Source organism: Pongo pygmaeus, chromosome 6, assembly GCF_028885625.2.
Source record: "Pongo pygmaeus isolate AG05252 chromosome 6, NHGRI_mPonPyg2-v2.0_pri, whole genome shotgun sequence".
Lineage (NCBI taxonomy): Eukaryota > Metazoa > Chordata > Mammalia > Primates > Hominidae > Pongo > Pongo pygmaeus.
In genome coordinates, this window is record NC_072379.2 from 156165647 (window position 1) to 156181726 (window position 16080).

General features: G+C 41.8%; 1 protein-coding gene across 1 annotated transcript in view; it reads left to right on the plus strand.

Moving 5' to 3' along the window:
* NOM1 (nucleolar protein with MIF4G domain 1) overlaps window positions 1-10648 on the plus strand; it is a 29749-nt gene extending 19101 nt beyond the window's left edge. Inside the window, exons 10-11 of the mRNA XM_054493931.2 lie at window positions 1542-1651; window positions 1988-10648. Coding sequence (XP_054349906.2) covers window positions 1542-1651; window positions 1988-2162 — 285 coding nt within the window. The 3' untranslated portion in view covers window positions 2163-10648. The remainder of the gene's footprint in view (window positions 1-1541; window positions 1652-1987) is intronic.
* Window positions 10649-16080: the final 5432 nt, after the last annotated feature.

Genomic DNA, 16080 nt, shown 5'->3' on the forward strand with positions numbered 1-16080 from the left:
CATGAAACACAAACATCTTTTTTTTTTTTCCCCAAGATGGAGTGTTGCTCTGTCGCCCAGGCTGGAGTGCAGTGGTGCGATCTCTGCAACCTCTGCCTCCCGGATTCAAGCGATTCTCCTGCCTCAGCTTCCCAAGTAGCTGGGATTACAGGCTCATGCCACCACACCCACCTAATTTTTGTATTTTTGCTAGAGACGGGATTTCACCATGTTGGCAAGGCAGGTCTGGAACTCCTGACCTTGTGATCTGCCCTCCTGAGCCTCCCAAAGTGCTAATATTGCAGGTGTGAGCCACTGCAGCTGGCTGAAACCTAGACATCTTATCAGATGGAGTTGGGGTTCAATGTGGGCCTGTAAGGCTTGGATGGTGGGACCAACAGACTCTGAATAGCCTAAAAAAATTTGGAGTGCCTCGGGGGCAAAGGGAAGTGAAAAGCAGAGATAGTTGAGGGGCATTTACTGCAGTGGCCCAGACCCACAAGACAGCCGCAGCCGCAGCTTCCCGTGTGTTTCTGTGTGTCGTGTGCAGTTCATCAGCATGCCCGCTCCAGTTCACCCTGCGTCCCTTGCTGTGTGGTATCCAAGTTTGGCCACTGTACTGAAAATGAGGGCACCGAGCCTTATGCCAAATCCTGACAACTGGAATAACTGAGCTCATGGAGGAGGCCTTGCTCCCCCTCCGCTCCCCTGCCTTGCCTTTCGCTCGCCCAGGCATCGCGCTCATCCTGAAACAGCATGGATGCTACCACCGATGAGCGGGAGAGGCGTGGCAGGAGCACACCCTCAGGTGTAGAGCTTTAGAGATGCCCGCCCCCCCCGCACCCCCAGGCTGCTCTCATTCCAAGTTTCTCTGTGTTTCTGCTGTGCTTTTGTGGTCTCGCCACGTCCTCAGGTCTGCAAGCGCCTGTGATGGTGTTTGGCTGCTCACCTCCTTGTGGGTAGCATTCCCGTCACCATGCGTTTAGTCCCCTCCTCTAGCTTGCTGACATTCAGCTAAGATTGCAGTGGGTCCACGTTGGCGCCCGTGAGTCTGTTCTGGGTAGCATCCTATTGTATACGTATGCCTCAGTTTACATACTTATTTATCCTACTGATCCATGTTTAAGTTATTTCTGATTTTTTGATAGTTTTCTAGGAAAGAGATATATATGGATTAGTCATCTAGAAGCAAATTTTTTATATATATAGTTTTAATTAGGGGATAGGTACTTTTGGGAATGGAGGTAATTTACGGTTCAGTTCTAGATACTGAATTTCTGATTCATAAGGTGTATGCCCCGGGAATTCCATTTACACTGCTGAGTTGTTCTCAACGGTGGCTGGGGCCAGCCACACCTCTGCCAGCACCGTATAGGGATTCCCAAGGCCCACATCCTCGCCAACAGGTGTTCATTTCTTAGCTCTGGAAATAGCTTCTTAAATCAGGGGTAGAGTGGGGGAAGGGGGGAGATTAATTTTTACTCTAATTAACTATATTACAAATTATTGAAAAGTTGACTAAGTCAGTGTAACTTTATTTTTCTCTATGTCCTGACCATTAGGTAGTCGAATTCAGTGAATTGGACAAACCCAGAGTCCATTTTTTACGAAAAGTATTAAGTATCCTATTAATGGAAACAGAAGTTGAAGACCTCAGTTTAATTTTCACAAGGTATGTACCCCACCCTTTCTGATGAGACATGGAGGAGAAATGAAGAGATTGTTTTCACTTGTGTTGATTTAGAAACACAAGGTTGTACTATATGTGTAGCTTAATCAATCTTTTCGGTTTTATTTTTAAGCTAGTATGCATTAGATCTGGGGAATAGAAACTTGTCTACTAGCAAACTAACAATGATTGTTAATAATAAAATATGTTCAGAAGTTCTTAATTGAGAATTCTGTTTTTAAAAGAAACTGGTTATGTCTCACTATGTGAGATACCCAGGATTGAGATCTAGGAGAGGCCAGCTCAGCCCTGACATGTGTTTATACGATTCCTTTCCAGAGTATCTGACAACCCAAAGCTGGGGATGTTACGTGAGGGTTTGAAGCTTTTCATCAGCCACTTCTTGCTAAAGAACGCACAGGCCCACAGAAGCGCCGACGAAGCCAACATGCTGAGAGCGAGAGCTGACCTTGCAACCAGGTGTCTGCAAGGAAAAGCTTCCCTGAGAATGTAGTCAGGGACAGAAGGAGGGCAGGTGGCCCTTTGACTGTAAAATGTCCTTTGTAAACCCAAAGGCTTATTCTGTTGCCTGCGTGTGAACGTTTGGTAGAGCTGTATCATTCTGTTACTGTATTCTATTTTGAGATAATTTTTTGATCTAAGGTTTTATTCAAATAACTATATCTTGGGGGTGAGAGGAGAAGCAGGGAGGGAAAAGGGGTCAGGCACACTGGACAGGGTTCTCTAAGCAGTGAGGCTGGTGTGTGTGATTGTCTTAAAATTTTTAATAGATATGGCCGAGCGTGATGGCTCACCCCTGTAATCCCAGCACTTTGTGAGGCCAAAGCAGGCGGATCACTAGAGGCCAGGAATTTGAAAACAGCCTGGGCAAAACCCTGTCTCTACTAAAAATACAAAAATTACCAAGGCATGATGGCACATGCTGGTAATACCAGCTACTGAGGTGGCTGAGGCACAAGAATTGCTTGAACCCTGGAGGTAGAGGCTGCAGTGAGCCAAGATTGTACCACTGTACTCCAGCCTGGGCTGGACAGTGAGACTTTGACAGACTGTCAAAAAAAAAAAAAATTAATAGATAAAATAGGCCACTAGAGGGTGCAGTTATAAAGAAATTGATGAGGTTTTTACCTTTTTAAAATATTGGTTAAAAGTTCAAAAACCATCACTTAAATGTGATTCTTTTTTTGAGACGGAGTCTTGCTCTGTCACCCAGGCTGGAGTGCAGTGTCCTGTAATCTCGGCTCACTGCAACCTCCACCTCCCGGATTCAAGCAATTCTCCTGCCTCAGCCTTCCTAATAGCTGGGACTACAGGCACACACCACCATGCCCAGCTAATTTTTGTATTTTAGTAGAGACGGGTTTCACCATGTTGGCAAGGCTGGTCTTGAACTCCTGACCTCAGGTGATCCACCCGCCTCAGCCTCCCAAAGTGCTGAGATTACAGGCATGAGCCACCACACCCAGCTTAAATGTGATTCTTGATATTAAGTATTTGGGTTGCAGTTGAACTTTGGCAAGGTCAGTCGACATAAGCCCTGTGGATATGGCCTTATGTACACTATAATGCAGACAGGTGCTTTTCATCATTCATGTAACATTCTCACACAGTTGAGGGTATTCATCTCCTCACTAATTCCAAATTGTAAATGTACTTTCTTGAACAACTCTGAGGTCACCAAACAGTAGTTATTTGACTGTTAATAGGTGCTACTTGCTTGCAAGGATTTGGAGATGTAAACATGAAGAAAATATAGTTACTCCTGCAAAGAATTAACATTTATCTAGTGAGAGAAACAAACACACCCCACTCACTAAGTATGGAAAACTGATTCTGTGACGAAGCAGAAATGTCCCTAGATACCAGCGTGTATTGCAGATACCCAAATGTTTATTGTTTTCTCAGCCCTTCAGTTTTGCTTTTCTCTCTCAGATGCTATGACTCGATTTAAATCTTACCTTTGATTGTTGAAAAAAGTCACTAAGATGTGAATGCAGAATAGACATTGAGAAGTTATATATGTCCAAAACTCATCTGTCCAGCAGTCTCTGTCCTCTTCAGAGTCGTCCCGTTGGGCAGATGGGCACAGGTGCTGGTGATGCCACTCCTGTGCAAAACGCCCCGTTTGTGGCACTTTCAGATATTATTTATTTACTTTTTAAGAGAGACAGGCTCACTCTGTCACCCAGGCCGGAGTGCAGTGGCACGATCGTAGTTACCGCAGCATCAAATTCCTGGACTGAGGCAATCCTTTTGCCTCAGCCTCGTGCATAGCTAGGACCACAAGCAATAGAGACAAGATCTCCCTATGTTATGCAGGCTGGACTTGAACTCCTGGCCTCAAGTGATCCTCTTGCCTTGGCCTCCCAAACACAGGGATTATAGGTGTGAGCCCCCGTGCCTGGCATCAGATTTTATTTTAGCTCTACCCTATGGCAGTTTGTGTTTGGAAATCGTGATGTGAAGTCATCAGTATCTGTGCATATCCCTAAACTAATGATTTAAGCTTTGAAGCATGTGCAAGCAACATGAACAACTGAATACAGAAAGTAACGGAAAGCAGCACAGACTGTGTCATCCCTACAGACTTCTAACCCTACATTCAGCAACATCATTCAACCCGAGGCCAGATTGAAACCCTACGTCTTCTAGCAGGTTCTGAATTTAGAGGACAAATAAGGTGATAGGTACTAAGAGAAGCGTGAATTAAGTGAAAATCTTCCCTTTGTTAAGGAGCTTTTTAACAAGAGCGTCTTTGCTGGGTGGTGATTGGGATATAACATCAGTTCTACTGGACGTGTAGCTTGATAGTGAAATAAGGAGCTTGGGCTAAGGTATAAATCAACACACTGCTTCCTTCCTCAAGAAGGTCTTACTGTGAAGAAAAAAAGTCAGTTGAACTAAATTGTGCTTCACGCCACGGTTGATTTGCATTCTGATGCAAACCCTCAACCCCACAGACCAAGAGGACCCCTGGCCGCCTGTGAATGCCCCACATTTGAGTGGTGCTAACGTAAGTGATGTTAATGGGAATTAATAGGGGTGCAGCTACTAAGATTGGGAAAAATTATCATGACAGTGGCACCTCCTAATTTCATTATGTACCATACGCAGTAACCCTTGTTTGAGGTAGAGAATTGAAGCTGATTTTTCTGCAGAAGATGAGTTTCTATAAACCATCCCATTTTTATATTTTATTATTAAAACAAATATACCTTTCTTTGCTAGAGAGTATATTTATGACTTAAATTATTAGCTACGGTTTGCATTTAGTATATGGCAGTTTGCCTGTAAGTCTGTTCATTTTAACAACATATGGGGCTGGGCACGGTGGCTCGCGCCTGTAATCCCAGCACTTTGGGAGGTTGAGGCGGGCAGATCACTTGAGGTCAGGAGTTCGAGACCAGCCTGGCCAACACGGCAAAACCCCGTCTTTACTAAAAATATAAAAATTAGCTGGGCATGGTGGCAGGCACCTGTAATCCCAGCTACTCGGGAGGCTGAGGCAGGAGAATCGCTTGAACCTGGGAGGCGGATGTTGCAGTGAGTGGACATTGTGCCATTGTACTCCAGCCTGGGAACAAGAGTGAAACTCTCAAAAGCAAAAACAAAAACCCAACATATATGGGCTGTTAGATAGTAATTGTAATTTAGTATAAATAGTAAATGAGTACATCTTGATTAAAAGCTATGAATTCAGAATTGCTTTTAAATATATAGGGGGTTTTTTGAAATTTATTACAGTGCAATTGAAAATACACTTAAAATACTGCAGGATGCTTAGTGCTCAGTGTTATGTATGAACTTGTGGACTTTACAATGCAGGTTAAGAACTGCTAATCTATAGAATGACTAAACAGCTGTTTTTCAGGGAATCTCATTTTTAAAGGTATAAGGAACAAACTTTAATGTATTGAAATGTATAAATAAAATTTATTTTTTATATTTTGTTTAGAGTAACAGTGAACGTTTATTTTGAAAGACCAGCTTGGCTGGGCATGGTGGCTCACACCTATAATGCCAGCACTTTGGGAGGCCAAGGTGGGTGGATCACCTGAGGTCAGGAGTTCGAGACCAGCCTGGCCAACATGGCAAAAACCCTGTCTCTACTAAAAATACAAAAGTTAGCCAGGTGTAGTGGCAGGTGCCTGTAATCCCAGCTACTCGGGAGGCTGAGGCAGGAGAAACTTCAACCCGGTGGGGGGAGGTTTTAGTGAGCTGAGATTGTGCCGTTGCACTCCAGCCTGGGCAAAAGAACAAGCCTCTGACTCAAAAAAAATCTTTGATGGTAAACTGAGGTCTATACCTTTCCTTTACCTTTTAAAGAAGGCTACTTAGCTCTATGATTTAGGAAGAAAGATTCATTCTCTTCACCCCCAGAGAGAGAGAACGCCCAGGAGGTGGAATGTTAACCACTGGAGAACTTGGGGAGGTTTATGCGGGTGAAGTGTGTTCTTGGAACTTTTCTGTAAGTGTATAATTGTTTCAAAATAGATTTTTTGAAAGCATTCATAATGCAGAACTCATTCTATAAAGATCTAAAATATACTTTTACAAAAATAATTAAGCAAACTGATTCAAATCACCTTTGCCTCCTTCGTAAAAAATTGCCTAGGCCTTAGCGTACATCTGCCAAGATTTACCTTAACTTTAGGGCGGGTTGGTTTCCGTCAGCTTGGTCAGGTGACCGCCTTAGCTCCCTGTCGCACCACCTGCATTGGCAGTGGAGGGTGGGAGACCTGGAGAACAGAAGGAGGGAAGGTCCTGTCATTGACCGCGCTCAGGGGCTTCGGTATCAAGAACTGCATTGATGATGGGCTTGGTGTCGGTGGGTGTCCAAATTACCCAGGCACCTGCATCCCTATAGGGTTGAATAGAGTGTATAGGAGTGAGCTGGGAGATGCCAGCACCCTCCCCCTCTCCCCACTGTGGCAGGCGTCCCACGGGCCAGGTCAGCTTCATTCTTTTTTTTTTTTTTTTTTGAGATGGAGTCTCACTCTGTCTCCCATGCTGGAGTGCAGTGGCACGATCTCAGCTCACTGCAACTTCGGCTTCCTGGGTTCAAGCGATTCTCCAGCCTCAGCCTCCCAAGTAGCTGAGATTACAGGCATGCACCACCATGCCTGACTAATTTTTGTACTTTTAGTAGAGACAGGGTTTCACCCTGTTGGCCAGGCTGGTCTCAAACTCCCAACCTCAAGTGATCTGCCCACCCTGGCCTCCCAAAGTGCTGGGATTACAGGTGTGAGCCACCGCACCCGGCCCCGTATACCACATTTTCTTTATCCATTAGGTTGATGCTGTATCTTGGCTATTGTGACTAGTGCTGAAATGAACATGGGAATGCGGATGTCTCTTTGAAATGGTGACTGAGTTCTTTTAGGTGTATACCCAGTTGTGGGATTACCGGATCATATGGAAGTTCTATTTTTAATTTTTTGAGGAGCTTCCCTACTGCTTTCCATAATGGCTGTGCCAATTTACATTTCCACCAACCACGTGTGAGGAAAACGGTGTGGGTTCCCTTTTCTCCACGCCTTTGCCAACACTCCCCTTTTGTGTGTTTAATAGTAGCCATTCTAACAGGTGCAAGGTGATAGTTCATTGTGGTTTTGATTTTCATTTCCCTGATGATTAGTGATGTTGAACATCTCGTATAACTGTTGGGCATTTGCATGCTTGCTTTGGAGAAATGTTTATATGCATCCTTTGGCCCAATTTTTATCAGATTTTTGGGGGTTTTTTATTTGGTTTTGTTATTTGTGGGTTATTGTTTTTGTTTTGCTATTCAGTGGTATGAGCGTATTTTGGATAGTGACACCTCATTAGATCTATGGTTTGCAACCATTTTCTCCCACTGGGTAGGCTGTCTTCATTTTTTTTTTTCCTCTCCTGCGCAGAAGCTTTTTAGTTTGATGTAATCCCATTTGTTTAGTTTCGCTTGTGTTGCCTGTGCTTTTGGGTTCACATCCAAAAAGTTATTTCCGAGACCAATGTTGAGGAACTCTTTTCCTACGTTTTCTTCTAGGTGTTTTGTGATTTCAGGTCTTAAAAGATTTAAGCCTTTGATCCATTTGAGTTGATTTTTGTATATGGTGTAAGATAAGGATCCAGTTCCATTCTTTTGCATTGGAGATCCATTTTTCCCAGCACCGTTTATTGAAAACATTATCCTTTCCTCACTGCGTATTCTTGGTGCCCTTGTCAAATATTAGTTGACTGTGTATGTGTGGGTTTATTTCTGGGCTCTGTTCTGTTCCCCATGTCTATGTATCTGTTTTTATGCCAGTACCGGACTGCTTTGATGTAGCTTTGTAATATACAGTCATGTGTCACATGATGACATTTTGGTCAATGAAAGACTATATATACGACAGTGGACGCATAAGATAATAGAGCTGAAAAATCCCTTTTCTATGTTTAGACACACAAATATCACTGTGTTATAAGTACTTAGAATATTCAATACAGTAACATGCTGTATGGGTTTGTAGCCAAGGAGTAATAGGCTATGCCATACAGCCAAAGTGTGTAGCAGGTGTACTCTGTGATGTTTGAACAATGATGAAATTGCCTAACAACACATATCCCAGAATGTATCGCTGTCATTGGCGACATGTGACTGTAGTTGTTTTGGTTTGGTTTGGTTTTTTTGAGACAGTCTCACTCTCTCACCCAGGCTGGAGTATAACAGCGCAATTTGGGCTCACTGCAACCTCCATCTCCCTGGTTCAAGTGATTCTCATGACTTGGCCTCCCAAGTAGCTGGGATTACAGGTGCCTGCCACCATGCCCAGCTAATTTGTGTATTTTTAGTAGAGATGGGGTTTCTCTGCATTGGCCAGGCTGGTCTCAAACTCCTGGCCTCAACTGATTCACCCGCCTCAGCCTCCCAAAGTGGTGGGATTACAGGCATGAGCCACCACTCCAGGCCAACTGTAGTTTGAAATCAAGAAGTGTGATGCCTTCAGCTTTGTTCTTTCTCAAGATTGCTTTGGCTGTTTGGGGTCTTTTGTAGTTCCATATAAATTTTAGAGTTGTTTTTTCTTTTATTTATTTATTTATTTTGAGACAGAGTCTCACTCTCTGTTGCCAGGCTGGAGTGCAGTGGTGCGATCTCAGCTCACTGCAACCTCCACCTCCCAGGTTCAAGCAATTCTTCTGCCTCAGCCTCCCAAGTAGCTGGGACTACAGGCATGTGCCACCACACCTGGTTAATTTTTGTATTTTTAGTAGAGGCAAGGTTTCACCATGTTGTCCAGGCTGGTCTCGATCTCTTGACCTTGTGATCCACCTGCCTTGGCCTCCCAAAGTGCTGGGATTACAGGCATGAGCCACTGCGCCCGGCGTGTTTTTTCTATACATGTGAAAAATGCCATTGGAATTTTGATAAGGGTTGCATTGAATCTCTAGATCACTGAGTAGTATGGATATTTTAACAATGTTAATTATTCCAATCCATGAACATATGATATCTTTTCATTTATTTGTGTCTACTTTAGTTTCTTTAATCAATGTTTTATATAGTTGTTAGTACACAGATCTTCCACCTCCGTTAAATTTTTTTTTTTTTTTTTTTTTTTTGAGACAGAATCTCGCTCTGTTGCCCAGGCTGGAGTGCAGTGGCGCAATCTCGGCTCACTGCAAGCTCTGCCTCCCGGGTTCGCGCCATTCTCCTGCCTCAGCCTCCTGAGTAGCTGGGACTACAGGCGCCCGCCACCACACCTGGCTAATTTTTTTGTATATCTAGTAGAGACAGGGTTTCACCATGTTAGCCAGGATGGTCTTGATCTCCTGACCTCGTGATCTGCCTGCCTCAGCCTCCCAAAGTGCTGGGATTACATGTGTGAGCCACCATGTCTGGCCCTACCCCAGTTAAATTTATACTTAAGTATTTTGTTCTTTTTGATGCTATTGTAAATTTATTTGTTTTCTTAACTTCTCTTTTGGATAGTTGTTAATGTTTAGAGACACAACTGATTTTTGTATCCTCAACTGTACTAAATTTGTTTAGCTATAGCGGGTTTTTTACGGAGTCTTTAGGGTTTTCTAGATATAAGATTGTGTCATCTGCAAACAGAGAACGTCTTCCTTTCCTATTTGGATTTTTTTTCTTACCTAATTGCTTTGGCTAGGATTTAGTGATTTTCGGTCTGGATGATCTGTCTGTTATTGAAAATGGATAATCATGTCCCTACTATTATTGCACTGCTGTCTGTTTTCTGTCTGGATGATCTGTCTGTTATTGAAAATGGATAATCAGGTCCCTACTATTATTGCACTGCTGTCTATTTCTTCCCTCTTTTCTGTTAATATTTGCTTTCTGTTTAGGTGCCCCAATATTGAGTGGATGTATATTTATAATTGTTATATCCTCATGATGAATTAGCCCCTTTATCATTATATAGTGACATTCCTTTTTTTGAGATGGAGTCTTTCTCTGTCACCCATGCTGGAGTGCAGTGTGTGATCTCAGCTCACTGCAACCTCTGTCTCCAAGGTTCAAGTGATTCTCCTGCCTCAGCCTCCAGAGTAGCTGGGATTACAGGAATGTGCCACCACACCACTACTAAAAATACAAAACTTAGCCAGTCATGGTGGCACGCGCCTGTAGTCCCAGCTACTCGGGAGGCTGAGGCAGGAGAATCACTTGAACCTGGGAGGTGGAGGTTGCAGTGAGCCAAGATGGTGCCACTGCACTCCAGCCTGGGTGACAGAGTGAGACTCTGTCTAAAAAAAAAAAGAAAGAAAAAAAGGAAAGGAAGAAAGAAAAAAATATATTTATTATTCATTAAGTAGAAGTGGATCATCATAAATGTCATCATCCTCATCATCCTCACGTTGAGTAGTCTGAGGAGGGGTTGTCTTGCGGTCTCAGGGATGGCAGAGGCAGAAGAAAATTAGCTTATATATAGACCCACAAAGTTCAAACCCTCGTTGTTCAAAGGTTAACTGAATAAACTCATAACTTGAATTGCATATATGTTTACCTCTTCACCCCCACATGCATTTTATATTATTGATGTCACAATTTACATTTTTGTGTGTGTCTATCCATTAACAACTTATTGTAGCTACAGCTCTTTTTGATACTTTTGTCTTTTAACTTTTATACTAGAGTTAAAAGTGACTTACACACAATCATTAAATATTAGAGAATTCTGAATTTGACCATATACTTACCTTTATCAATGAGTTTTATACCTTCATATGTTTTTATGTTGTTAATTAATATATTTTTGCTTCAAATTGAAGAACCCCTGTTAGCCTTTCTTGTAAAGACAGGTCTACTGATGATGAACTCCCTTAGCTTTTGTTTGTGTTGGGAAGTTTTGATCTCCCCTTCATTACTGAGGGACAGCTTTGCCAGGATAGTATTCTTGGTTGGCAGGGCTCTCTTTTCCTTTTGGCACTTTGACTATATCCCACTCTCTCCAGGCCTACAAAGTTTCTGCTGAGAAATCTGCTGATAGTCTTACGCAGGGATAAGGGGGGATTTTTTGAAAAGAGTCACTTTTCTCTTGCTGCTGTCAAAATTATCTCTAGCTTTGACTTTTGGCGGTTTGATTATAATGTGTCTTGGTGAAGACTTCTTTATGCTCATTTATTTGGAGTTCTTTGGGCTTCATGGATCTGGATGATCATTTTCTTCTATAGTTTTGGGAAGTTTCCTGTCATTATTTTTTTTAATAAGGTTTTTGCCCCTTTCCCTTTCTCTCTTCACCTGGGACTCCCAAAATACATATATTGTTTTGCTTGATGATGTTACCAATTCCCATAGGCTTTCTTCACTCTTTTTCATTCTTTTTTTCTTTTTGTTACTCTGCCTGGATAATTTCAAATGATCTGTCTTTGAGTTCATATTTTTAAAAATCAGGGCCTTACTCTATCACCCATGCTGGAGTGCAGTGGCACAATCAGGGATCACTGCACCCTTGACCTCCCAGGCTCAAATGATTCTCCCACCTCAGCCTCCCACATAGCTGGGACTACAGGCTGTGCCACCATGCCCAGCTAATTTTTGTACTTTTTGTAGAAACAGGGTTTTGCCATGTTGCCCAGGCTGGTCTCAAATTTCTGAACTCAAGTGATCCTCCCACCTTGGCCCCCTCAAAGTGCTGAGATTATAGGCATGAGCCACCACCCCTGGCCGAGTTCATTAATTATTTTTTCCACTTCATCACATCTGCTATTGAAGCTCTCCATTGAATTCTTCAGGTCAGATATTGTATTCTTCAGCTCCAGAATTTCTGTTTGGTCCTCTTTTATAGTTTCTACATCTTTATACCTTTGCATTTTGTTCACTTATCATTTTCCTGGATTTCGTTTAGTTATCTGTGTTCTCTTGAGGTCACTGAGCTTCTTTAAGATGATTACTTTAGGCCAGGCATGGAGGCTTGTACTTGTAATCCCAGCACTTTGGGAGGCCAAGGCAGGAGGATTGCTTGATGCCAGGAGTTTGAAACCAGCCTAGGCAACACAGTGAGACTTGTCTCCACACACACAAAAAAAAATTAAAGATGATTATTGAATCCTTTGTCAGAGAGTTTGTCAGTCCCCTTTTTCTTTCTTTTTTTTCTTTTCTTTTTTTTTTTTTTTTTTTTTGAGACGGAGTCTTGCTCTGTCACCCAGGCTGGAGTGTAGTGGCACGATCTCAGCTCACTGCAACATCTACCTCCAAGGTTCAAGTGATTCTCCTACCTCAGCCTCCTGAGTAGCTGGTATTACAGGCATGCACCATCACGCCTGGCTAATTTTTGTATTTTTAGTAGAGACGGTTTCACCATGTTGGTCAGGCTGGTCTCGAACTCCTGACCTCGTGATCTGCCCACCTTGGCCTCCCAAAGTGCTGGGATTACAGGTGTGAGCGACTGAGTCTGGCCAGTAAGTCCCCATTTCTTTGGGGTCAACTATTGGAGCTTTATTTTGTTGCTTTAAAGGTGTCATATTTCCTTGATTCTTTGTATATATATATTTTTTTTTTGAAGACTTGTACTGCTATCTTCACATTTGAAGAAGCAGTCACTTCCTTTAGTCTTACTTAATTTTTTCTTATTTAAAAAAATTTTTAATGTTTTATTTTCTTAAGAGATGGGATCTCACTGTGTTGCCCAGGGTGGTCTCAAACTCCTGGCCTCAAGTGATCCTCCCACCTCAGCTTCCCAAAGTGCTGAGATTACAGGGGTAAGCCACCATGCCTGGCTGTCTCTCAGTCTTTGTTGACTGGCTTTGGGAGAGAAAGACCTTCATCAGTCATCCTAGCTAAGGATTCGAGGGGTCTCTCAGATCTTTTCTGTAGATACACCCACTCTACTCCTGTTGCTCCCTCTTAGGGAGAGAAATCTTAGGTCGTAAGCTCCTCTCAATCCTCCAAAGCCGGGTCTACGCTGAGCACCTTCCATTTTCCCTAGTGCAGTGCTCTGAAGCACTCAAGGTTGGGCACCTTCTCCCCGTCCAGCAGAGCCAAGCTGGCTGCTCAGATTTGCATCTGCCGTTGAGATCTGTGTACTGTTTGGGAGGAGGGTGCATGAGACACCATATGCTGAGGGGTATGTGGAGTGCTAGGGGCATGGATCTGTTGGTTGGGGAGCCCACAGGCAAGTTGTTCTGTGGGTTCATGGGCGGGCCTCCTGGTGGAGTGTTAGCTGGTTAGTGGGATCCATGGCTGGCTGTTGCTTGCTGGGCATGTCCTTCCCTTCTCCTAGCAGTCCCCAGATGACTCAGCTATGCTCATTGCTCAGTGTTCTGGGGAGAGACACAGGTGGGCTACTGGGCAGCATCCTATAAGGTTGGGGAAGCTGGTGCTCACTCAGCGCTCAGTTTCCCCTGTGGGAGAAACCACAGGCCCAGGGGGGCCTCATTGGAGGAGCACTGGCACAGGTAAACTGAACCTTCTTCTTAGCCTCTTCGGTGTGCTCTCTTTGCCCTGTGGGGTGCTAGAACCTCTCTGTTTCTGTGGGGGCATGAGGGCTGGAACCTCCTATTGTGTCACCTTCCTGGCCTCTTCCTACAATTATTTTTATGCCCAAATTGCCCTTGATTCAGCCAGTGGGAGAGCCTTCAGGCTGGCTCCTCTAGCCCTCTCACATGTCCCCAGCGTTGTTCAGCATTTCCTTATTTTCCGGCACTAGATATTCTAAAGCTCACCCTGTACTCTCTCTTCTCTTCCCTGGAAATAGTCATTTCTCCAAAGAGCTCTGTTCCCTTTGAATAGAGAATGGTATTTACAAACCAAGAAATGGATTTCAGGTGTGCCAGTTGTTTCTGGGTTGCCATTGCTTCTAGGCCCCTTTGGTGGACAGAGCTGGGAAAGAAACTTGTGTGTATCATATATAATATATCTGCACATGTAAGCTGTGTGTGTATCATATATAATACATCTGCACATATAAACTGTGTATGTATCATACATAACACATCTGCACTTATAAACTGTGTATGTATCATATATAATACATCTGCACATATAAACTGTGTATGTATCATCTATAATACATCTGCACATATAAACTATCATATCTGCACATATAAACTGTGTATCATATATATCTGCACATATAAACTGTATCATATAATACATCTGCACATATAAACTGTATATCATATATATCTGCACGTATAAACTGTATCATATACATCTGCACATATAAACTGTATGTATCATGTATAATACATCTACACTTATAAACTATATCTTATATAATACATCTGCACATATAAACTATATCATATCTGCACGTATAAACTGTATCATATATAATACATCTGCACATATAAACTGTATGTATCATGTATAATACATCTGCACTTATAAACTGTGTATCTTATATAATACATCTGCACATATAAACTGTATCATATCTACACATATAAACTGTGTATATCATATATATCTGCACATATAAACTATCATATATAATACATCTGCACATATAAACTGTATGTATCATATATAATACATCTGCACATATAAACTGTATCATATATAGTACATCTGTACATATAAACTATGTATCATATATAATACATCTGCACATATAAACTATCATATAATACATCTGCACATATAAACTGTATGTATCATATATAATACATCTGCACATATAAACTGTATCATATATAGTACATCTGTACATATAAACTATGTATCATATAATACATCTGCACATATAAACTGTATCATATAATACATCTGCACATATAAACTGTATCATATATAGTACATCTGTACATATAAACTATCATATATAATACATCTGCACATATAAACTGTGTATCATATATAATACATCTGCACATATAAACTGTATCATATACATCTGCACATATAAACTATCATATATAGTACATCTGTACATATAAACTATCATATATAATACATCTGCACATATAAACTGTGTATCATATATAATACATCTGCACATATAAACTGTGTATCATATATAATACATCTGCACATATAAACTGTGTATCATATAATACATCTGCACATATAAACTATCATATATCTGCACATATAAACAGTGTGTATCATATGTATCTGCACATATAAACTGTGTGTATCATATATATCTGCACATATAAACTGCATCATATATAATACATCCGCACATATAAACTGTGTGTATCATATATATCTGCACATATAAACTGTATCATATATAATATATCTGCACATATAAACTATCATATAATACATCTGCACTTATAAACTGTGTATCATATATAATACATCTGCACATATAAACTGTGTATCATATATATCTGCACATATAAACTGTGTGTGTATCATATATAATACATCTGCACACATGCTTCTCTGTATTGAAAACCAAATTATCAGGGACCACTCCCATTCTCACGCAGCATTTAGGGCTGTGGCTAGCCTTTCCCAGCTGTAAGAAACCTGTCTTTCAGCATGATAAACACATTTACTTATTTGCTCAGTCCTGTAATATGCAGGAAGTAGTTTTAGAATTGCCAAAACCATACAACTGGGAAAAACAAGCATGATTACTTCAAGATGTGTTTGTGGCTTCTGTCCTGGCATTGGACGTGGAGAGAAAGCACAGACTGTTCCAAGTTTCATTTTTCCCCTTCTCTGAAATGCAGAGAGCGTTGTTTGTTTCTGTTTGTATTTCATTTGGGTCCTCCCTCTAGCCTTATTCATAAATTTGTAAATTATCTTTAACAATCTGTTATATTTATGATGTTTTACTGCGTGCTGCCTGTGAAAATGTTTCCTTCTTCTGACACGATCCAGAACAACTAGGCTTTTAAATTCCAAATATTCCTGTTTCACAATAAACCCGATGAGGGTCTCTGTTGTGCCACAGCTTTGGGAATGTGGTTTATTACCAATGGAAGTGGCTGCGTGGCTCGTTATGGTTTCAATTACACGTGAGTAACAA